The sequence below is a fragment of the Varroa jacobsoni genome, unplaced genomic scaffold, assembly GCF_002532875.2.
Source record: "Varroa jacobsoni isolate VJ856 unplaced genomic scaffold, vjacob_1.0 scaffold_126, whole genome shotgun sequence".
In the NCBI taxonomy this organism is placed as follows: Eukaryota; Metazoa; Arthropoda; class Arachnida; order Mesostigmata; family Varroidae; genus Varroa; species Varroa jacobsoni.
Window position 1 is genome coordinate 311368 of NW_019213028.1, and position 22624 is coordinate 333991.

The 22624-nt window shown below is 42.6% G+C and overlaps 3 protein-coding genes across 5 annotated transcripts in view; 2 read left to right on the forward strand and 1 right to left on the reverse strand.

Moving 5' to 3' along the window:
* LOC147753894 (lachesin-like) overlaps positions 1–2332 on the forward strand; it is a 51730-nt gene extending 49398 nt beyond the window's left edge. The window contains exons 4-5 of the mRNA XM_086971399.1: positions 9–260; positions 2128–2332. Coding sequence (XP_086827525.1) covers positions 9–260; positions 2128–2264 — 389 coding nt within the window. The 3' untranslated portion in view covers positions 2265–2332. The remainder of the gene's footprint in view (positions 1–8; positions 261–2127) is intronic.
* On the reverse strand, positions 99–12630 carry LOC111267696 (uncharacterized). 2 transcript variants are annotated; one of them, XR_002684782.2, is made up of 4 exons: positions 5317–8837; positions 3564–3852; positions 1632–1762; positions 99–188 (listed from the first exon to the last, which is right to left on the reverse strand). XR_002684782.2 is itself a non-coding variant. In XM_086971410.1 (4 exons), the coding sequence occupies exons 1-3, from the start codon at positions 11244–11246 to the stop codon at positions 1753–1755; spliced, it is 306 nt and encodes a 101-aa protein (XP_086827536.1). In that variant the 5' UTR covers positions 11247–12630; the 3' UTR covers positions 99–188; positions 1632–1752. The 2 variants fall into 2 exon arrangements, 1 of the variants encoding a protein (XP_086827536.1); XM_086971410.1 differs by lacking the exon at positions 5317–8837 and adding an exon at positions 11240–12630.
* LOC111267679 (protein amalgam) lies at positions 9614–21988 on the forward strand. 2 transcript variants are annotated; one of them, XM_086971404.1, is made up of 7 exons: positions 9614–9753; positions 9979–10094; positions 12657–12713; positions 13467–13541; positions 17162–17227; positions 17510–17740; positions 19293–19354. In XM_086971404.1, the coding sequence occupies exons 1-6, from the start codon at positions 9614–9616 to the stop codon at positions 17521–17523; spliced, it is 468 nt and encodes a 155-aa protein (XP_086827530.1). In that variant the 3' UTR covers positions 17524–17740; positions 19293–19354. The 2 variants fall into 2 exon arrangements, with proteins under 2 accessions (XP_086827530.1, XP_022701821.2); XM_022846086.2 differs by lacking the exon at positions 17510–17740 and having other exon boundaries at positions 19293–21988.
* Positions 21989–22624: the final 636 nt, after the last annotated feature.

The window sequence follows — 22624 nt, forward strand, 5'->3', positions numbered from 1 at the left end:
TGTTGCAGTCCCGCCCTCGATCGTAACTGAAGGCACAATGAGCGAAGTTAATGTGCATGAAGGACAGAACGCGACCCTTCGCTGTAAGGCTCACGGATATCCGACGCCGACGATAACCTGGCGAAGAGAAAATGGCAAAGATATATCTTTGCTCGCAGGTCCCGCTGAGGCACCCAACTCTGCAAAAACTAACAAAGAGTTTGGATCTATTGCATCTGCATCGCACCCTCACGGGATCAGTAGCAAGAAAAAGCTAGCCGGTAAGTCTCTGTTCTAGATCGATACATTCACATGGTTCGTACTGAGAAAAAAACTGTAAATCTATTACTTCCATTGCGTGAACGTTGCCTACTCAGACTCGGCAGAGGGCATCGTTGTGCAATATAAAGTGGTGAACAAAATTAAAAAGAGGTTCTGCCAAGTTTCTTCTTCTTGGTGAATACTGTTATATTTAAAAGAGGGCCTACTGAGCTCTGTGCAAACCAAAAGGTCAGTACCAATATAGCTGCTAGTCCGAACAGAAGACTACCTACATCTGCCGATGGTTTTTCATACTAGTAATATTACCCATTATCTAATACATTGCGCCACTGACAAAGTTTTACTAAAGTTCTTGCAAAATTACTATTTGCGACCCATTATTCTGTTGGGGTGTTGCTGTTAGCTGTAGATATAGTGTCAATTCTCCGGTGAACATCAGAACAGGGCCAACGATGATACGGTACGGACCAGGCTTGTTGGGTGGTTTCGCTAAGGCCCGGCCACAGACTTCGGCCGGCAGTATAGCGGCCGGGCCGGCCCGGCCCGGACCCGCACGATGGATTTCCTATAAAGGCCTCATTAAGTCTATCGCCACCCCAACCTTCGTAGGCTCCTATCGGCAACATATAGACGAATCCACACATCTATGAACATCAGCGCAGAGGCATGCAAGCTCATGTAAGACACCAAGTGGAGCTGGATATTTCCCTCTCTCTATCTTACATTCTACCATCCTCCCTATGTCGTCGAACCTAGATATCATCAGGCTAGAAGGAGCGACCGACGTCCGTGATCTACTTCTTCATAGACTCCCTTAAAAAGTCCGTTGCGTACCGTTTTCCTATGCTTAGTCGCGGCACAGCATATCCCCAAAACTCCTCGAATCGCCCTGTTTCGGTACTACCAGTGACGGCAGCAGCACGATGTAAGCGCAGCCTCCCGCGCCACACGACAACAACGACCCTAAGCGACAATGCTACATCAACAAATGTTCTCGTTGGGAGGTTCTCAAGCGAAGTAAACAGAAGAAGCTTTCGACGGGACACTGGACTGTGTAGAAGCGTCTCCTGTTACAAACAACCCCATCTTACACAGGAAAATCTCTTCCCGTCCATTTGTTTTTCTGCCGTTGTTTTCTGCTCGTATCAACATATTATCATCACTACAGCTTACGTTTTTTTCATATATCGGGAGGATTGGCGGTTGGTAAAGGGTTAGGATCTAAGACAGACTTAAGAAAAACGGACAATTTTCACGCAGATGTTTTTAACTGACGGAAAAGTGGCCTTTCGTTCTTTCCATATGATCCCGCCCGATTCCTGCTCATTCTGTTCGCTGTGTCTCTTCGAGAGCAAACCCAGAATGCATACTCATTTCTTTCCTGTTTGTTCGTTCCTCGTTCCTCGTTCTTATTTGTACACACAGCAACGTTCGGTGATCGGATAGCGCTGCTGTTGTGACAGCAGTAAGCACAGTTCTTCTCTCTCTCGTTCATACCCCCCTGAAATCAATATTAGCAAAACAAGTAAATGCAGTTATGCCAATGAAAATAAAAACAATCGGCATCACTAACGGGAGCCGCTAATCCTCAAAGACTGCCAAGAAATCGAACAAGAGATGAGAAGAGTTAGAAACCTACAATTTTACCTGAAGAGCAGGTCACCCCAAAACAGTTACAGCACTCTCTCGTACAATTCGTAGGTTACGGGGGTATTATCAGGTGGCGCTTCGTCATACATTTTACTACGTCGTTCGAGAAGTTTGTTGATGAATTTAGATTGTTCCTAGTTACATTTTGTCTGCAAACATTTCGGTAGTTTTAAAATAACTCTCTTCTATACATCATTTTGCTCATTCCTGTTGCAGTGGCGCATGTGAGCGGCGAGGAATTAAGCCTTGTCGGGGTAAAACGCGAAGAAAGTGGTGCCTATCTTTGCATTGCCAAAAACGGTGTCACTCCAACGGTGAGCCAACGTGTAAAATTGCTGGTAAATTGTAAGTAATACAAAATGGCCAGTTGACAAGTTTTGAATAGCACTAGTTAATAATAACGTATTGGATAAGTGTTACATATTCTAAATGTATGATAGAAACGTCGTACAAAGTAGTCGAATGGTAAAAATAAATGAAAGATTATCGTACAAGATACGGTTAGGCTTGTTTACAAACACCGACTCATAACAGTATGGAAAGACCTAGTGACAATTGCTTTACTGAGTGAAAGCGGTTACCCGTGCAAAGCCAAGCCAACTAAAAAAAAACCCAACATTTTTTCTAGGTAGGTTTAATATTTATCTAGTTATTCTAGTTTAGAGTTTTCCTCACAATAAAAGCGAATACAGAAGAATGGGCGAAATAAATCAATTTTACAATATCCTCATAAATAGATGGTGCGAAAAAAATAAAGTGTTAAAGTTTAAAGACGATTTAAATAATTTGTCACTTGCCATAAGGTATAGGGGTATCGTAATCTTGCATGTGTTCTCTACCAGATTCACTCGTATTCATAAGAACTCTCGTTTTTTTTCGCCAGCTCTCTGCATTTACTATATTTCCTAGACAATGATATATTCTTGCTTCTTTCCTATCGACCAAACTCTTTCGGCTCATATAGTTTAAGGGTCGGTTTTGGAGGGCTTTGGTTGACCAGCTGATTCAGCTCTTTTGGCCACCCCGTTTAGATATTACAAGTCCTTAATAGAAAGCAGCTCGTGAAACACGAGGTCTAACTTCCTTTGCTTTGAATAACGAAAAACTTTTTACACATGATTTTCGAAATGTTAGCAATGACTTTTCATCTAAACAAACTCTATATATGACAATACACTAGTATCTCGCTAATTTCTAAAATATACTAATGTGTCGTTATGCCTTTTACATACTCTATAATTTTGCGCCTTTTTACAGAGCCTATGCTTTTAGGGCGTGACAATATATACATCCAAACGTCTTCATTGCAGCATTATCTTCATCTGCTTTTCGCTATCGTCCCTTTCTGTTAGACCAGTCTGGGACTAGTTCAGCAGGTTTAGTAGACGCGACGCTTCTACGACGGTAGCTATGTACGACTCAATGTGGCGTAACCGTTAGTTGTAGAACTTTCCTGACTTGCTTTCTCACATCTGTACATATCACAAAAGCCAACCACCGCCTGAGTGCCGCTTGGCTGCGTGGCGGTGCAGGGGGTAGGCTATATACAGGGGGTGTTGGTGTATTTAATAAGAATAGAAAGGAGTTGAGCTGCTGAGGTCGGAAGGTTAGGAGGTCAGATGAGGAAAACGAAGAAAAGGCCCAATACTCACCATCGGCTAGCGCCAGGGACGCCGCTTGAGTGAATACTCAAACATACGCGGTTCGTTGTTCTACCGCGACCGCCGCAGGGATTCAATACGCAGGAATAGACGCTTGAGTTGTAGGGATCATGTAGAACTCTTCGCTTGCGCTTCCACATGGTGACCGCAGTAAGCCGACACAGCGAGACGTGCTTTGACTTATTCCTCTTAGTAGCGGAACGGACTACTACCAGCAGCGGAAGCAGGGCACGCGCGCAGTGGACACATAGTGAGCGTGACTGCAAGGCGCACAAAAGAGCTGAAAAGAAGTTAGAAAGAGTGAAGGCAAAGTAGAATCTTCGTTACTATTGGCTCAAGTATGATATGGCCGCAGCTTGTAGTGCAATGAAAGCCGAAATTAAATCATTGAGGGAAACAGGATGCATAGAGGGCGCAAATCTTTTCGATATGTGTTTAGGCAGCTGCCTCTAATAACACAGAAAATCTAGTTTTTTCATATCGGCCTTTTCTTGAACTCAAATTTTTCGTGAATTACAAATGCGTGTCGTTTTTTTTTTGCAGTGAACCTACGCAGAAGTGCTATGCAGCAAAGCAAGGACGTGTTGTAAAATCTGGCCAACTTGCCATAAATTTTAATTGAGACTTACGTCAACTAGTTTTTTTTTTACGTTAATGTCCTGGTGTCGTGTCAAAGGCTTCGGCACGGTTTTCAAGGACATACAATACGTATAACCGACGCCTTAACGATGTAACATAGATCGCGATACGCGTTTGATCTTTAGACTTTGCTTACACTTAGCCAGTAACTTGTTACCTTACCCTGATTAAAGAGAAAGACTTTGTTTGAGATCCGAAGAACTCGAAATCGAAGGCTGGAACAACGAAAATAGTTGTCGCTGTCCCTCGATTCAATTCGCTGTTTCCTTTGTATTGATATTTAGAAGTGCGTAGTGTACTCTTTTAGCGAGTCTTCAGTATCTGCTTGGGTGGTTCCGCTCACAGATCAGTCAGAGACTTCAAAGTGTTCGTTGTAGAGATAAAGCTAATGACCTTGTTAAAGCAGTCGAAGGAATAAGCTGGATAGGTCAATATCACGGTCTCTATTTGCAAGCTAATTCAATCAGCCGTTTCAAAACTTGAACTAGAAGAAAATGATGAGGTTTTCTTTACATGAAAATTTAATTTAATAAGTATATGGTAAAGGGGTAGCTGTGGCATAGGGCGACCTTGAACATATGGTAACTTGCGAAAATCTAGATCCGTCGAATGTTACGACAAGTAACATTTCAAAAGCTTACGGTAACAAGTACAACTGAGCAAATAGACGAAAGGGATGCCAATGCGAGTGCATTGGGGATAGGGCTGACACTGGAAAAAAAACGATGGAAAAGTTGCAGTATCGTGTTACCGAAGACAGGGTCTATAAGTAGTCGAGCCATAGTTGACGTTCAGACAGAGTACATAAAAGGACAGGACGACATAATCGACGGACGTGAACCGCGCAATACAAAAGATCCTAAAAATTCTAACTTTTCTCTTCAATAAATATACTGAAACGCGCGCTAATTTTTCCTCAGCTAAGTCACATGGCGGGGTCTGCAGTTTAGTTTAAACGAAACACGCCATTTCGTATGTATACGTACCTACTAGAATCTCAAGCGGTAACTAAACAAAGGCCTCGAAAAATGTTGCTCATTTATTTTCATTATGGCTCTATTCGTTTACAGGTACACTACAAGATATATGTAATATACATACATACATGCGTCTATGTAAACTCGTCTAGGCTTGGTCGCCACGTGCTGAAATTAGCCATCGAAAGAAAGGACGCGAGGCCGTCCTGACTTCACTGCGTTAAGGGGTGCTGTTGATTCTTCTACCGCTGTCACTCACATCAAATCGATAATTCGTTCTACGTTTGGTGGAATTGGTTTTCTTTATATTTTTTCTTGCCAGTAAACTTTGCCACCCTTCTAGAACCGGATGATTATGCGATAGAGGAGTGAGGCATGGCAGAGCCCTTTCTTTTGGCCCAGTCGTTTCGAAGAGAAGGGAGCCATAGAAGAGCAGAGGCAGCCGGTCAAGGGCGGGCCCGTAACCTGCAGTACCCAAGCCCGCTCAAACCTAAGGGCCTGAGCCTGAAGTGAGGGTTTGACGAGAGTGAGGGTCGACCGCTTGAGGAAACCAAGAACCGAGACCCCAAACAGTACCACAGTTGCCTACCGGAGGGAAGTCCTACGGCACGCTGGCCACTTACTTTCAGACTATTTCTAGACCGGTTTGAGATTGTTGCATGTCAAAGTCAACCTCAGAAAGGCTGTTTTAAAATTACTTTTCCTTTTACACTCCATAAAGACCATAGCGGTAACATAACGGCAGATAGTCATAACCTAACTGGGATCTCTAACACCTAGCTGTACAAGCAAGGATACAATAATCCTGAATTCCTTTTGTAACTTAACCTCATCCCATGATCAAGTGGAAAAGCTCCTGTATGCTCATTGGCCTCACCCGTTATTCCTTATGTTGAGTATAATCTTACAAAAAAACTCAAACCATAAGCAGTAGTTGCTGTTACAAGCACATATGTGAAACTTTTGACAAAAGCCCAACGATAGGCATATTCATCCTATCAGAATAAATGTACATGTCTATGACAAAGAGATTTGAGGTCAAAGAAGATGCCCAGATAAAACCGGTTTTTCGAGAGTCGCGACTTACAAAGCTGTTTATTTGAGTGTAACAACTGCGTGTTGGGCATTGGGCTTCCGCTCAGATGCTTACGCTAGCTGCCACAGATTCAATGGGTATTTTAGTTACTTTAAAAAGAGAACTATAGAAAAGCGGAATGCCCCGAGCGAATAGGGAACGCGAAAAATTTTAATCTATACAGTCATTTCTTCGATGGTCTTTGATCTAACGGCCGCTTATAACGTGTTTTTTTTTTAACTGCTTCAAGATAATCTTCCTTCTGAGAACGGAACTGCCCCAACATATGCAATTTTTTCTAATATCCGGAGTACCTCTGTACTAAGCAGAATGTATACTCTGTCCCCTCTAGGCCTAACTCAACATACTACAGTTCAAGGTTCGCTGCTGGCCACGGAAGCTTTCTTTGCTGCATTCCTGGGAGCTATCCATTATATGAATATTTCCTGCTGGAACCCAACCTCAACCAGCACCAGCTTTGAGGTTCGTTGCAAGCCATCCCTTAAGAGAGGCGCTCTACAGGAGTACGTAGAATGCAGCCAACCGTTCACCACAGTTTTCAAGTATGGATATCCCGTTAACCGCCCGTTACATTTCGATGCGCCTGTAGCAAAGACGTGCTTGTACGCGTAAATGAATACTTTAGGGGGTACGTTCCTGCCGTTGTTGTATCTCTCGCCTTCTCGTCCGTAGCAGCAGTCGCATGTACTTCAGTGTTGGCGTGACGCATACTGCGAGCCACCCTCAACAGGCAGGCAGCCACCCACAAAGCTATGGAATATGCCAGAGAAATCATCTTCTAATGGGCCAGGGGCTGTGCTTTGTAACTCGTCGACAATGTTAACTGATGAACGCAACAAACAAGTCAACAACAACACCTTATAAGATAAATGAAGCGCATCTGTTCAGTTCGACTTCAGCTGAATTGAACACGAAGGTATAAAGAACAAAATAGAAAAGAACAGCGCAAGTTCGGAGGAAGTTCAGCTTCATTGTTGAGACTGGAACCATTGAGGATTGTGTGTTATTCACTGAAGATGCCTCATATTCACACAGAGTTTCGTCTATGTAATCGAACTCATAGGTTGCACACAAATACAAATTAACAAAGAGTATCTATTTAATGACGCATCAATTGGCGTTGGAAAATTTTTCTGGCTAGCTTTTTGTCCGCCAATCTTTTGCTGCGCGTTCAGATTGAAAGTGCCAAAGCTAATGGCCCGATAAGGGAACGACCTAACTGGACTCCTGGAATCGGAACGTATTGTTTTCGACAATACAATGCAAACGAGCAATAGGATCAGGACTGTTATTAGCAAACCTGCCTTCCTAACTATTTTTCACTACAGTAGTTGCAGAAACAAATCAAAACAGATAACTGAGCCTCTCTTATGAACATGATCATTGTTTTGACTTGCCAATAGATTTAAGTTGATATCATCTTTTTTTGTACGATTGTACGATTTCATGCATGCCGTAGAACGACGCGCTTATACTAATTGAAGGCGTGCATAGCAGACGTCAAGCACATCAGGCAGTCGCATCCCACCCTTGATGCACTTGGACTACATCCGTCAGTGGCACTTGGTATGAAGGTGCACCTCATATGGCATCTACTACAATGCATAAATATCGTCTACAAGCCTATGATTTTTGCCTTCTAAGGTTACCAATATAATTCGTAGGCGGAATACCGGAAAGTTAGTTTGAGACATATGACAAAATGCGATTTGTGACCCTCCTAAGATGTCCTACGAATATCCAGGTTACAGCATCGCTACAAATAATCTGCCGATCAAAGATCCGATTTAGTTCTGGGTCTAATAGCACAAATGTAGCGTATACAGGTGCCGTCTGCGATCGTCTATCGCGATTGTCTTCTGAGGCTTCTGTCTACGCAAGAATCCTTCGAACTTCCAGCTAGCCTCAAACGATCTTTAGACTGCTTGACCTTTGTTTCAACTGCTCTGGTATTACTGTGTCTCCTTCCACTGTCCAAGCAGCTATGGACTGTGCATTGGAGTTTCCTGTCCCAGGAGAGACGTTCCGCATACCCCCAAACCTGTCCCATTTGTCCGTTCCTTAGGTTTCAAGGGTTCCCATATCTCTTGTGGTGGACCCGGCCACGCTAACAAGCTGTCCTTTTTTGCTGCCGCCGCCGCCTCTATCGCTGGCGTCTTTTTCTCAAGAAGGAAGTCAGAACAGCCTGCTGGGGCTATCTCGTTGTTTCTCCGCGGCGGAGACCCTGAAGGGCGATAGAGTATCGTTCAAAGAGGAGCAAGCGAAAGCACAGAGTGTTTTGTGTTCGACTTCCGTGACAACATCCCCTCCTAGTCAAGAATCATTTGTAACAAAATCAGGGCTCCCCGTTTTGTCCTGTCTGGAGGTTGTCGGCAGTGGTGGCCACGCCGTCACTACTGTTTCCCTTCCCTCTCGCCTCCCTCTCTTGAGCGCCCCGACGATTTGTGTCCTCGATCGTTGAGCACTCGTTACTGGTCGGGTTGCCGCCTCTAACTAGCTGAACACGCACACAGCATGGTGCAATATAATGCAAACGGATGTAACGAATACGCCTAGAAAGGAGATAGAGTTGCGAATTGTCGAAGACCAAATGTTAGAGCGGAGCGAAGTCATCGAAAGATTAATAGAGCTGCGTCAACGTCCAGAGCGTAGCAAAGTAAACTAAAAGAAAATGTATGTAAAGTAAAACACGAATTTGTTTGCGATCCAGGCAGTTTGTATTCGAAATCACATAAGCCTAGTTATTCAGTTGAACAGCGATCCGCACAGATTTCCGACCTGGCATTCCCTGAAACACATAAATACATAAGGGTAATACGGAAGGACATTTGCGTAGCCCGAGAAAAGATTGTGGGCAAATTCTCAGAAACGGGATAGGGGACCCAGCACGGAAGACTCCGGGCTTATGGCTAACAAAGCGTCGAGAACGACACACTACCCATACATCCCGGAGCTGTGTCTGTGAAAAGAGCAACTATGAAAGTGATATCGCCGAAGGCGAAAAACGCTGCATTCTTCACACTCCCCACCGTTTTACCGTCTCGATAACTCTCAAGAGAATGTTTACGTTACTCGCAATTGTAACAGTATTGTCTGTCTCGTATCTCATGAACCTTGACCATGTTCTTCTCCAATTGAATCGTAATCCACTATTGAGTTCACTGTCAAAACGGCGACAGGTTATACTGGTACGCTACGAGAAATAAAGATGAGGTTGACCTTAACAGTGGCAAGGTACTCCTTCTCAGCAAACTGTTTCAAAAAATCTGATTCTACCGTTGCTTACAGTTGGCCCGCGAATCACGGTAAATCGAACGGATATCGGCGCCATGAAGGGAAATTCAGCGCGTCTCGAGTGTTTTATAGAGGCATCACCGCGTCCGGACGTCGTTTGGTTGGGAGCTTCTGGAGTCCGGCTAAATTCAACACATAATAACGGAAAATACACGTCTACGTTCTCGTCACACTGGTATGGGAGCTCTTAGTGAATGTTGCCATTACTGCGTCATGTCGTTTCTTTTCTGTGACACTTCGCGCCTTAATCTGATCGAGCTTTTTAGGTAAAAGATAGTACTCTAGAAGGAAACGTAAACAAACTAAGCCGCTTACTGCGGATCGCTCTTTTCTACAATCGATTACCGCAGGAACAGTGTTCATTAGTAATTCTAACGCACCGAGCTCATGCCGCTTTCAGGTATACACATCGGTACGAGCTTGTCATCTATAACGTTACAAATCAAGATTATGGACAATATCAATGCCAAGCCAATAATCCATTTGGTAATCGAGAAGCGATAATGCGGGTTTATGGTGAGCTCACGAAAACACCGTCAATCATCATACATAATAATCACAGGAACAGAATATGTACGATCTCGCGTTCGTAGATCTCCATTCAAAGTGCTTAATACATTTATCTAAATAATACGGGATTAATATTACGTATAAATGAAGTGCGGTTACGACTGTGTTTTATTAAGCTCAAATGTGTCGACCTGAATTTCAAAAACATGCTTCTATCTTAACAAATTCATATATTAATCTGTCGATTATACAGGAAATTATTGTCCATCTATCCTATGCCGGGTGCGAAAAATGGAAGAATTTGAAAGAGAACTCCAAAAGTTCCTTTGTTTGCACAATAGGTGGCGTTGTCGATTCAATAATTTTTACTACTGCAATAGACTACCACCAACCGATAGCGCTGCTCTATTTGCACTCTCCTTGTCGCTGTCCAGCGTGTCTGGCCCCGTCAAATGGTTGCGCTACGAGCCTATTGGCTAACCCGGGACATTTTGAGTTGCAAGCTATTCGATGATATTACATAGTATTTTAGAATATCTGGCCAGTATTAGGAGCTATGACGCTTAGCTCACTGTCAATTTAGCCTTGGTGATTAAAAAAAGTGACTGCAAAATTAGCCTCCCATTGATATCCTAGGCTTATTGGTCTATCTGTCTCAAATATGCTCCTGACAGTACAGCACATGTACATGTAATTATGAGCATAAGAACACAACCTCGAATTGCAATGCCGTGGCATAAATACGGCCTTAATCTAAAGCATATACCAGCGCTGAGCTTCTGCCAGAGAGTCAGATCGCTGTCAAAAATATCGTTGCATGTAATAAATATATTTGAAAATGCCCTCAAGCTTAATCTAAGCTTCTTCTGCAGTACGTGCGCTAGCAAAAAATATCCTTATAAACAAGTTTTTTTCATGGTACAGATAAAGTATCAATGAATCAGTCAACGAAACTCAACAGCGGTAACTGCAGTTCCAATCACCGTGATTCCCTATCTTAGCGTATCGTTAGTGAGCCACATTTAACATCACATAACTTCGTAGGAAAACATACTTCGCTTTAATTTTAGTACCTTCTTTCTACACGCTCGTCATTTCCCCGCCATGCACGCCCCCATCTACACACACATACACCCAAACATCCTGCTTACCACGCATCCTACGTAACGGGATCACGCTGGTGATGAGGATTGTGATCACAATAAGATGGTGATGAATGCTGTTGATGGTAGCGGTGACGTACCACTTCCGTTCTTTGTTGCCTATGAGTTCTCTTAACCCTTAGTTGGAACGTGACCGTCTGTTCCATTCGCCTGTAAAGACTCTCGTCTTCTGCCTGTTTGCCGACCGACAGTCTTCGCGTCCACGCATATTCTCTACGCCCACGCTCGTACACGCTCACACCTGCTTCTTGCGCTTCTCCAGAGGGAATACGCGGACACTTTCTGTTCCGCATGTAAACGTTACAGATCCCATGCCTCGCTGTGTGGTCGGCCAACAAGCGGACAAATGGATGTGAAACTGTGTAACAGCTCTCGTTAAAGCAGCTGTTGTTTTTCGTCATCCTCATCGCCGTTGCTGCTGCGCTCACGTCGGAGCTCCTGGTCCAAGTCGTTATTAGAATCGCTGCCGCTGTAGTGGGCTTCTTCTAGTTGCTTCTATGACGCAATGCACGCAACCTAAAACTCATTGGGTTACTCCATTCTGCGATGTTATAACATCTGCGAACAGTTAACCTAGTTCAACGTGACCAAACGCGCCATCCTACCAAACACGATGCACGATGGCTATCGTTTATTAACGGGGTCGTACGAAGACAAATGTCTAGAAGGTTGGCCGCGGCCTATCTATGAGCAGCCAAATCGTACGAGCCATTGCAGACCCCGGTGGGCATAGTTCACTTTCTGTCTATACCCGATGAGCTTTTCCCGCGCAGACGCAGGTAGAGAAGGCTAGAGGAAGTGAAAATATGAGGGAAAGTGCGGACCTGAATGAAGTGGACAAAAATAGAAGCGGACTCGAACAGATCTGCGTGTTTTCTGCTGTCTACTGATGGCAATATTTAGCACGGTGTTATTTTAATCTTAATGGGGCGCGCTTCAGGTTGCAACGTTGAAGAATTGGGGATCTATATTGCTTTAGCTATGGTCGTTTGTGCATTCTAAACCAATCAAGTATACGACGTCTAGAAAAGAAACCTTTGAGGTGGATGAGTGCAGCGTGTCGATGACAATTACGTCGGTGCAGTGTGCCATATGAGCATGGTAGCAGCGCTAAGCTATCAAGGGAAAGTTAGATTGACTAAATGGCCGATGCACTATAAGCTAAAAATCGTTAAATGTGTTATATTGCACAAAAAGGATATACTAACATCGACCGTGTCTAGACGTTACGATACATCGAAAGTTGTGCGCGTGCAAATAATTTTTCCACAAAACCCAATTATTCTGTGCATCCTTCGATCTTACTTTTCATAGAGTAGTATACTTGCTCTAGACCCATGTGTATACATTAGAAAATGGTTTTCTATCGAGGCTGACCGTTTATCTGCTATTTGTTAAATTCTAGAAATCAAACGGCCGACGGTTCGACCCAAGCCTACGCGACCATCCACAACAACAGCCCGTAAGTATTTCTCACGTGTTCATATTCCTTTTTTTTTCGCGGCAAATACGAAACTAGCATGCTCCTACTCGCCTAATAAGTGCGAGGTCTGTGCGAAGAAGGCCTACTAAGATAAAGATGTACGACGAAACTGTGCGTCCGATCAGTTGGCGGCATAATAGGATGCATAGCTTTTACCGAACATTATTGTAATACATAAGGCTTGCTTCGGTGGACATCATGGATTTCCTTCGGATTCTAACAGTTGTCTAATCTGCAATCAGAGATACGATAATTAACATCTGGTAATCGCTGTTGCTATCATTGCGAGAAAAGGCTTGTTCGACGTGACAGAAGCAACGCACAGACTGAGAAAAAAAAGCACTGTTTGTGGAGAAAGCATTCTTCTATGTGATTCGTACGTGAAGTATGTTGGCACACGTATTTAGAGTTTGTCATAGGGCACGCGAAGAAGTATATATAATAGTGAAGTATATATTATAATACTGGTAATATTTTTTCTCCGATAAGAGTCTTATTAAAACTCGGCATTAAATTATTGAGATGTCCTTTTTTTCTAATCTTCATTAGAATTTTAATTTCCGTTCTAATTAGAGTTACACTTGTGTGTCAATGAACTTTCAGTTTTGCACGTATGCTTGCATGATTCTACGTTTAGTAATTTTCCAGACCTATAGGTTATTGGGGCTTTACGCAATCATTTAATAAGGCATCAGATTTACCGATCGATTGGTACAATTTAAACATTTTCAGTGTCGACATGGCGAAGCACTCCACGATGGTTCGCCCCGATGACCATTGATCCCTTCATTATTCCTGAAGGAATCGGTGAGTGAAATGGAAACAGTCTTACTGAAACCTATTAGTGCAAACACGTGTCTGCTAAAACAAGTGCCGATAGGCCTTATAGAATGTTACTTACACGATAGGTGATCGCGATCGCGTCGATAAGTGCGACGACGTCGGTATTGTAAAAACCACCCACAGTTTTTAAGTTAGGTGCATGTAGAGAATAATTCTTTGCTTGCAAAGCGGTATAAAGATGAACACTTTATGAACACGCTCTATTTAAATGAGAATTGGTTCGCGGCTTGCAAATAAAATGCCAGTTGAGCCCAGAGATTTAGCTTTCAAAAGCAATCCGTCATGTTTATCGAGGTTGAACGACCGTGTTCGGCCTTGATGAACATGTTGTTCGGAACACTTAGCAGTATCCATACCTTGTTGTGCTGTTCATGTACTGGTAACAATCTGGTCATAGAATATTTATGCAATTTTTTTAATTTAATTTATTCGATACCGCTAATAAAAAAATGTATTCCAATTCAACAAAAAGTACACTATAACGATGTGACGTGGATTAACAGGAAATTGTGAAACGGTCCTTGTAAATTACAATTTAGAATAATTCGCCTTATAACTGAATTTGCAAACATAAAGTCATATTGATTTGGGCGTATTCAACTGGATAAAGATCTGACCCAATTTGAATTAAATAAATCGAGTAAATTCCGTGCCGAATACCTGATTACGCTTAAGATCGACAGAAGTCAAGATGCCGAACCCGCCGATGTAGGGGGATTCCTTTGCTCGCAGAGTTGTACGAAACATAGTCTTAATCAGAGGTCCGGAAGCACGCGTTACTTCAGCATGGTGGATTTAGAGAATAGTCGAGAATACTAGTGAATGGTGCAACACCGAGTCAGCAGTTCTGACAAGCCATCAAGAAGATTCTTGATCTCTAAACAGAGGCTTACCACTACTTAAAGCGGTAACGCTCAGTGGAATAGCTCACCATTATACAGATCGAATAGTGCCTACGAAAGGTGCAGTACAACATACATTTGCAAACTAGAGCCTACACAGTCAAAGTCGCCTTTTTGTCCGTGGGCATTCTGTGGACGAGCAGTAATAGGCAGGTGCCTAATTTATCTATGTAAAATGGGCATTAACATCAACACAAGGCACGACAACGTAGATCGGAAACAGGAGCGGTGGCCGAGCCTAAACAATTACCACGACAGCAGCCATTATTGGTGTAACAGAGATTACTTAGTAGTTAGAAATTGTCGTCACCAAAATGAAGCACTGGATGGAGCATAGGAGAACTATCTGAGCAGATGAACTAAGTGGTATTTGGGGAACAGAAAAAACACTGTAAACCTAGGAATCTGATTACTCCATGACCTCGGGTAGCGTACGGCAGATCAGTCATGTAGAAGGACGCTAGCCTGATTACTGTTGATACTTCAGGATATTTATTACCGTACTAAATGTCCTTTCAACAGATTGTAACAGACACGCACATGCGAAGAACTCGAATTTTTCACCTCGAACTTGTGAACGGGGGTTGAAAAAAACAGTGAAGTGATACAATTTGCGCTAAAATAAAAATTGAGTTCGTTTGTATCGACCGTATAAACCACGTTCGTTACATTCCGTATAGCAAAGGAAATTCGGAGTGTTCTGCCATCTCAATTCACAGCTGGTTGCACGATGTGATGCATTCGTAGCCAAAACAAGGAAAAAACTTAGGCTCATTTTTGAACCGCTGTTTGGCTGACGCTATTCTGCTCAAGCGGAAGGCCCAGGGGGACCTTCATAAAGAGTCCACCCTTTCTGCCTTCATTTCCTACCATCTCTATCGTCTCCTCGTGGGAAGTGCGCCCGTATGCTTCCTTCCCTAAAATATCTCCCCCTTTATCCTACAACCGGTTCATCCTCCAGCCATTCTCGCTTGCATCAGATTGGACCCTCCTGGGAGAACAGGGTCTGATGCAACAGAGTCGCCCGTCCGGCTCGCTCCGTGTGAGGCTGTTCTCGACGGTCGTCGGCTCTGTGGTGTGATACTACTAACATACTCCGGCAGGCATCAGCAGCAGGTAGGGTCAACTTGCTATATCATGTGCGTATAATAGTATGTATTTGTCCTGGTGCGGTGTGAAAAAAGTGCGAAACAGTGGAGGAACGACTGGCGATGTCCTGCGATGGGAAAACGTGGAAAAGCATCCAAATTTCTACTCGAATACAGTACTTATGCTAAGACGATGAAGATTATTAACGAAGCAGACAGAAATTAAGACAAGTTTATGCTTTTTTCATATATATACCTAAGATTTTGTCTACTGCGTACTAAGATTGCGTCAAAAAGCTTCTAACTTGTTTTAACTAATTATCACAACAGTTGGTAAACTTAATACCGATGACGCGATAACGCAATGATCCGTACGTATTTTTTTACAGTTTAGATTAGGGCTAAGAAAGGGAAAGCAGCACGTAATATTATTATAAGCTAGTTTTCTGAATAAATTGAATCAAACACTGTTAAAACCAGCAGTAGCTAAATTTTTACATAACCCAATATAGCTGTCATAGCTAGCCTGGTCGAAAGTTTCTCAGGGATAAATCAATTTTGCTAAAGAAAACGACTTAGAAAGCCATGGTCTTAGTATGCAAATATTTTTGGTGCGCCTTATGATTTGAGGCTTTTTGAACGTTTCTTACGTCGTTTAAAATGATCCCCATATAACAAATTTACCATGCCGTCGTTTGACCAGTACAAATGCAATCATAAGTTTTCATTAGCTGGACCTGGACCACTTTTGCCGTGTTATGTTGGGCTTACTGAGCCAACCAATGTTTAATATTCTCAATGACACAAGTAAATATTAGCTAGCTTTAGCTTATTTTCCCAGTCTTCCGGCATGAGTACATGCCAAAAAGGTAGGAAGAGATTTGCGCAACCCTAAGGTTATCTAGTTAAAAGAAACAGAATCGGTTCTCACATGTAGAAAGTTTCGGGAACAAGCGGAATATATGGAAGCAATATATGGAAGCTGTGCGTGTGTGCCATGCACCTAACAAGCGCTTCTTCCTCGGATTCATATCGCTGATTGGGCATCCGCATTTACTTGGGTCAACAGGTGGAATTACGCTTAGCGTTAATTTCGACAATGTCGAGATTGCGGTACGAGTGCATAGGCAATTATAACGCAGCTTATATAGAATTGGCTAATAGACGGTTACATGTGTATACCTCAACAGCGTTGAAGCGTCGAAAATGTACAGTGCATACACTTAAATGCACCGGAACTAGAGGCATTCGACAAACCCTTAGAGAAACACCTGTATGACCAATTGTGCGAACCCTTGACTTGAAGAACACGTCTGCTCGTAAAACATAAGGTTAAATCCAGCTGAATTTATTTGAAGATACAACGTGTATACCACAAATATTATGTGACGCGGTAGCTAGGACTTGTCTTCGTTTACCAGGCCCGTTCATTTTTTTCATATGTCATATGGTTTCAAAAAAACATCACTTGAAAATTTACTGCAAAAACTGGGGTGCAAAACAACAATGGACTAGAAAATACACTTTAATAGTATGCTAGCGCGAAAACATATCAACCTGGCTTATTTCTAATTTTCCCTATCTCACGTTTCAGAAACAGCAAACGAGGTTCCAAGAGAAGATGGATACTCTCACGAGACAAGCCGAAAAGAAGGCAAAAGTAAGTATTGTCTATAGTATATCTGATTTTGCTCGACAGCCTAACTTACAAATCAAGCTGGGACTTACAATAAAGTGAATAATTCAATGGGAATAGAAGTTGCGCCCTATTTTTACGATTGTAAGGGACCTCGAATGTAAGAATCTCCAGTTATTGACACGTTGGCCAATTAAACTCTCTTACCTAAAAAACGATGAACTGCTGAAAAACCAGACTGTCGGCAAGCTGACTTTCAAACAGCGTCTAATTAGTCATAACTCTACATCGTTGTTACATTTACAGAAGCGTGTATTTAAGGTGATTGGATTTAATGCGATGCATGCTACCAAGTCAATTTTAATACTACTTCTAGTTCACCACTAAAGATGCGAGATTGAGCACGAAACACGGCTAGAGCCTCTTGTTCCCCTATGGCAAAACGTTGCCTTCAACATTTTGTTGTTATTTCTATAGCTGGGACCGAAAAAGGACACTCTACTTGTTCTGGAGCCTTGTCCAGTTTTCTTGTCACAGGTTCGTATAGACTATGACAAGTCGATAAGTCAAATTGTCAAACAAAGCGCATATATACCGTTTGCTAATTTTCAATAGTGATAAACGACCTGTTAGGTAGGACGTCGGCAATTTTCCCACTTTAGCTCCGACTACACCGCAAGGCCGTCTCTGAAAGGAAAGAAGGGCCGACTAAAAAGAAAACCGGTCTTATCAGGTCTCGTCCAGATCCTAGCCTGTTATTTTCAACCAGTTTCCTGTCTCTCGACTTCATTTAACTCACGTACCTGAAAAGGACACGTCCACCTACTTCTCCAGGCAACGCTTTCTTACCCGACTATGAAACCTTTATCCATTGTACCGATATATATGGTGTAGTTTACACGGAAAGTAGTCCTGCCAAGTAAGTACCGTGCGGTGCCACTTCTAGGTTTTCCACTTTGTCTGCTGCTACTCACCCATACTCTTGTCTATAAGGATCAGTCTTCGCTGACGAGTTCGCTTGGCTTGCTTCGTCAGACAGAGAAAAGCATAGCAAGTAAGCAATTCTCTACATCTATACAGGGCTAAGCAGTCGCTATCCACGCCGTCGAGCGACGATGACTGAGTCTCTGAGGTACCGAAGCCTGCTCCTTGCTCTCACTCTTCACTCTTTTTGGCCCTTCTTGGTGGCAGTGGTAGCCTCAACAGGAACGATTGCCGGTGAGGTGGCGGAATCGGAACGCGTAGCTGGACAAATTTTCCACGTCTTATATGTCGCGGCATCTCTGTCGACGGCACGGCCGCAGTGGTAGGAGCGGTATAGAAAAATCGTAGCCGAAGAAATGACAGTAGTAAAAAACAGAGAAAAGTAGACGACTACGAAAGCTGCTGATCCTGCTGCCCCAACGAAAGGTCTTTCCTTTAGAGGAAAGGGCAAACATGGCGAAAATCGATTACGGGAGCAACCGCAAGAACTCCAAATGGAGAAACGAGAGTGGACGACCGAGTTACCCAGTCGATTGAGCTGCTGGCTACTGCCGGCCTGTGCTATGCGCCTGCTGCTTCTATGACTATTTTGGCCGGTCCACAAGTAATCTAGTGCTTTGACGGAGGAACCTCTTGCGTGGCAATAGCGAATCGGAAACGGGAGGTAGAAGAAGAACCTGGGCTATTCGCAAAAGGGCCGCGAAGAAGGAGAATCGAATTATGTGGTCAACTGTTGCAGGGCGAAGTTTGAAACGTAGGCGGTAACTAAATGCGTGTCTGCCGTACATCCTATGTAAGGAGATTCCAATTTAAAGATAGAGTCTGGGTCAGAACTGGCCCTAGAATAAGTTATAACGTTACCGACAGTATAGAAGTTTGGTAGAATTATGTGACTACTGGGCACGTGAGATTCTCCATCTGTGCGTATTTTAGAAAATCTGCGTAGCAACCCGATTGAGAGTCCCGATTAGCGTTTTCAATAGTGTCCGATTGCCTTATGGCACCAGAAGGGGAATAGAAAAGCGAAAAAAAAGACCTTATTGCTATGAATTTGAGCGAATTCACGCAGAAATTCATATTTTCAGAACTCGTTTCATTGTTCCAGGAGCACCACCATTCCATGTTCGAGCTTCCGAATCTTCAAAGCAAGCTTCAGTGCTACGGCTCCCTGCTTTGCTTTTGATTGTATCTTTGTTGTACATATTGAACGCCTAGAGATATAGAAAGAATACGTGATACTATTATGTTCATTGTGAAAATAGTGATGGTAAGTGTATCTACTATCTACAACTGTCTAGCTAGAGCTGCGTACACTTTAAATGGTTTATCCGCTGTTTTTACTCTTGGCGCTGAAATTAAGCGATTTCCGAACGTGGAAGATCGTTTTTCTAACGGAGGAATCTGTTCTCGGCTTAGCAAGCACCGCGATCGGTTTCCTAAACGCGTCAACAATGCGAATTTATATACTTCGTTACCTTGTCTGCCTGAGAAGTGTTTTTCCTTTTGTGGTACACGAGGAAAGCGACTGACAACATATGATACATAAGAACAAGAGAGAAAATCACGAGGGCCCACTGTTCAAAGTGGGAAAGGAACTTTTTCTCTTGCAAGAGATTTCGGCATAAGTTTCTGCTCAATGAGATACCTTCGTGTCGCTGTAACGGCCAGCGACAACTACTAAGCTTTAGCAGCTACGAAAGCTACTGGGTTTGTGCGAGTTGTTCTTGGGGTACAACGACATTAAAAAACGAAAAATTTCTCAGACGAACACGCACCAGACGCTGATCAAGTAATAATGATAATAATACCAACAGCAACGAAAGCTTAGAAAGGTCGTTACTTCCAGAGCACTCCAGCCCAGTTATCAAAACGGGATGCTCACCAAACAAAACAATGCACAGTTAGAAAAACGAAGATTACTATGAAAACAAATAATATTAAAAATATTAATACTATATGTAATAATAATAGTAAAAACGGTGACAACAGCGTACTAATAAGGCACTTATAAAACAATACCGCTGATTTTACCTAACCATTAAGGCTACTGATATTCCTAGTGCTAATGCTGCTGTTAATGCCAAATACTATTCTAAACGGACGTATGGGCCGGCGACAGATCTGTTTCTCATACAGAGGAAACAGAGACAGGAGAGGATAGGACAGAGAGAGATCTGGTGAGGGTGGGAAGATTCTGAAAGCTTTTCGATACGGATTATTAATATGCGCGCACGAGCTACATACATGTAAGTAAAATAAGTAAATACGTATTAGTAGACGTTCCGCTAGTCAGCAGCGATTAGCGACATTTATTGTAGTAAAAAAAAAAGTACTCGATCGATTAGTGATGATAACAACAAGAACAACAACGATGTGTCAGTGGTGGCGATGACGATTATGATGATGTATTGATCCCGAGAAGTCGCCAGGCTAATTAATCAACGATATGATATATTATAAATTATTGGACGAAAAGAAAAGCCCTGCGTCCTGGAACCGTGAAAAGGAGATAGGAGCTCGGTAAGGAGACGATAGAAAAACACATAAAAATAACGAAGCTTAGCAAGTGTTGTTTTTGACACAAAAACAGACGAAAACAAATTAAAAATATGACAGGGAACGAGAAAGATAAAGGGAAGAGGAGCGAATATCCTAAGGGGGTAATCGTTTGCCAAATGTTTTCTAGGTCTATTTGTTGGGTAATTTTGTATTACCAGCTATCTATATTGAGTAAGACTAGTAGCCCATTTCGTAGGCTTCTAAAATGAGGAACGAATTTTGTCGACCACAGAGTTGTCAGCAATGCGATAGGCCCGCCTATTGTCTTCCATCTAGGCGTACTTGAACACGAACATAATCAAATTTGATAAGACAATAACAAACGCAGAACACGGCAAGCATATCAATCCAGCGTCAAGTATACGCATCTGTCTCGCACTTATGCCACTTGCTGCGCGTGTTTCGGTTAGCGTTTCTCAATATAAGAGCTAATTAATAGATAGATATGGAATATATTACGCGCTCGGGTCATGGGCCCTGCGTCCGAATATGAAACACCCATTAGAAACAGACGTTTAATTGAATCAGCTGAATGAGCACCTGGCTAAAAGAGCACCTTCAAATCCACATTCTAGAACACTTGATAAAATCCCCATTGGACATTACCTGGCCATTTGTTGCTGCACGAATATCGCTTAGTTAGGCTGTTTATCGCCAGGCAACATTGTCGTCAATCGAAGTCGTATGACTTCGGTTGTCATGGATCGCGTCCTGAACCTCGATCGGCATACTCAAATTATAGTGGTATAACGCTACCTAATACTGTCAAGCATATCAGCCTAACTCGAATTCAGCGTCGTTGGCCAGTTTCACTTTCAAGCCGCTAATGAAGATCTTGAACGAGAAAGGTCAGCCGGTTAGCGCATAAAGGCTTCGAGTACTATCCTATACCAGAGACCTTTTTACGGATATGTGGAAAAAATGAAGAAATGTTCCAGGATCTTTCTGGCGCCTGCTCATTGTCGGAAGGACCCACCGGAATCGTGCTACTCCAGCATAAGTGTGTACAGTGTTTTACGTTAATGTAAATTATAGTCGTCGATGTGTCCGAAAAATTATGTGGGAAGATGAAGGGTTCTGCCCGTGTATTGTCGGAGCACGCATCAAACCAGACAAGTACTCTGTAAATTAATTAAACAACTAATAATGATATGAACATGATATTAACAATGATGCTGACATAATAATCGTGATGATAATGAAACAAACGTAAAACGAATCTAATAAATATTGAAGATAATACTTCACTGAATCTTCACTTCAAGTGGTATAAATGATAGTTTAGTAATTAGTAATTAATGATAGTTGTTCAATTACTTAAATAAATGTATATGTTTTGGGGAGGGGCATAGAATTGGTTAGCCGTAGCCAATCTTCCAGCGTGCGTCTGCTGGAATCGCTGACACGGCGTTGAGCTTTGCAAAAAAATAAATTATTATTTCATTTTACTTCACCTCTACCTCGCTATAAAGGACCTATATCTAATACCATAAATAGGGGGCCGTTATTTTTCCAGCAGGTACTCGCCAGTTACTGCCGTGCTATAAGGGTAGTACCGTGCGGGCACTTCATTGATACCAACCGATAATTGAGAAATAAGTAGCTGATATTCTATATGGTCTTGAAATTTACTAGGTAGCAGATTTTAAAACCATGTTTTTCTACAAATCATATAAATATTGAGCCGTATGCATTTCGCCATAGATAAATTAGTATGTAACGAACTTGCAGCAATTATCCTCCAGTACACGCAATGATAACACCCTACAGGGTTCAAGGTCAGCCAGAACAGAAAAATGTGCGGAAACGCCAGTCTGCCAGGACTCTTCCTGTGCATAGTGTTGGTCTATTGTAGGACATATAAACTTAAAACCGTTC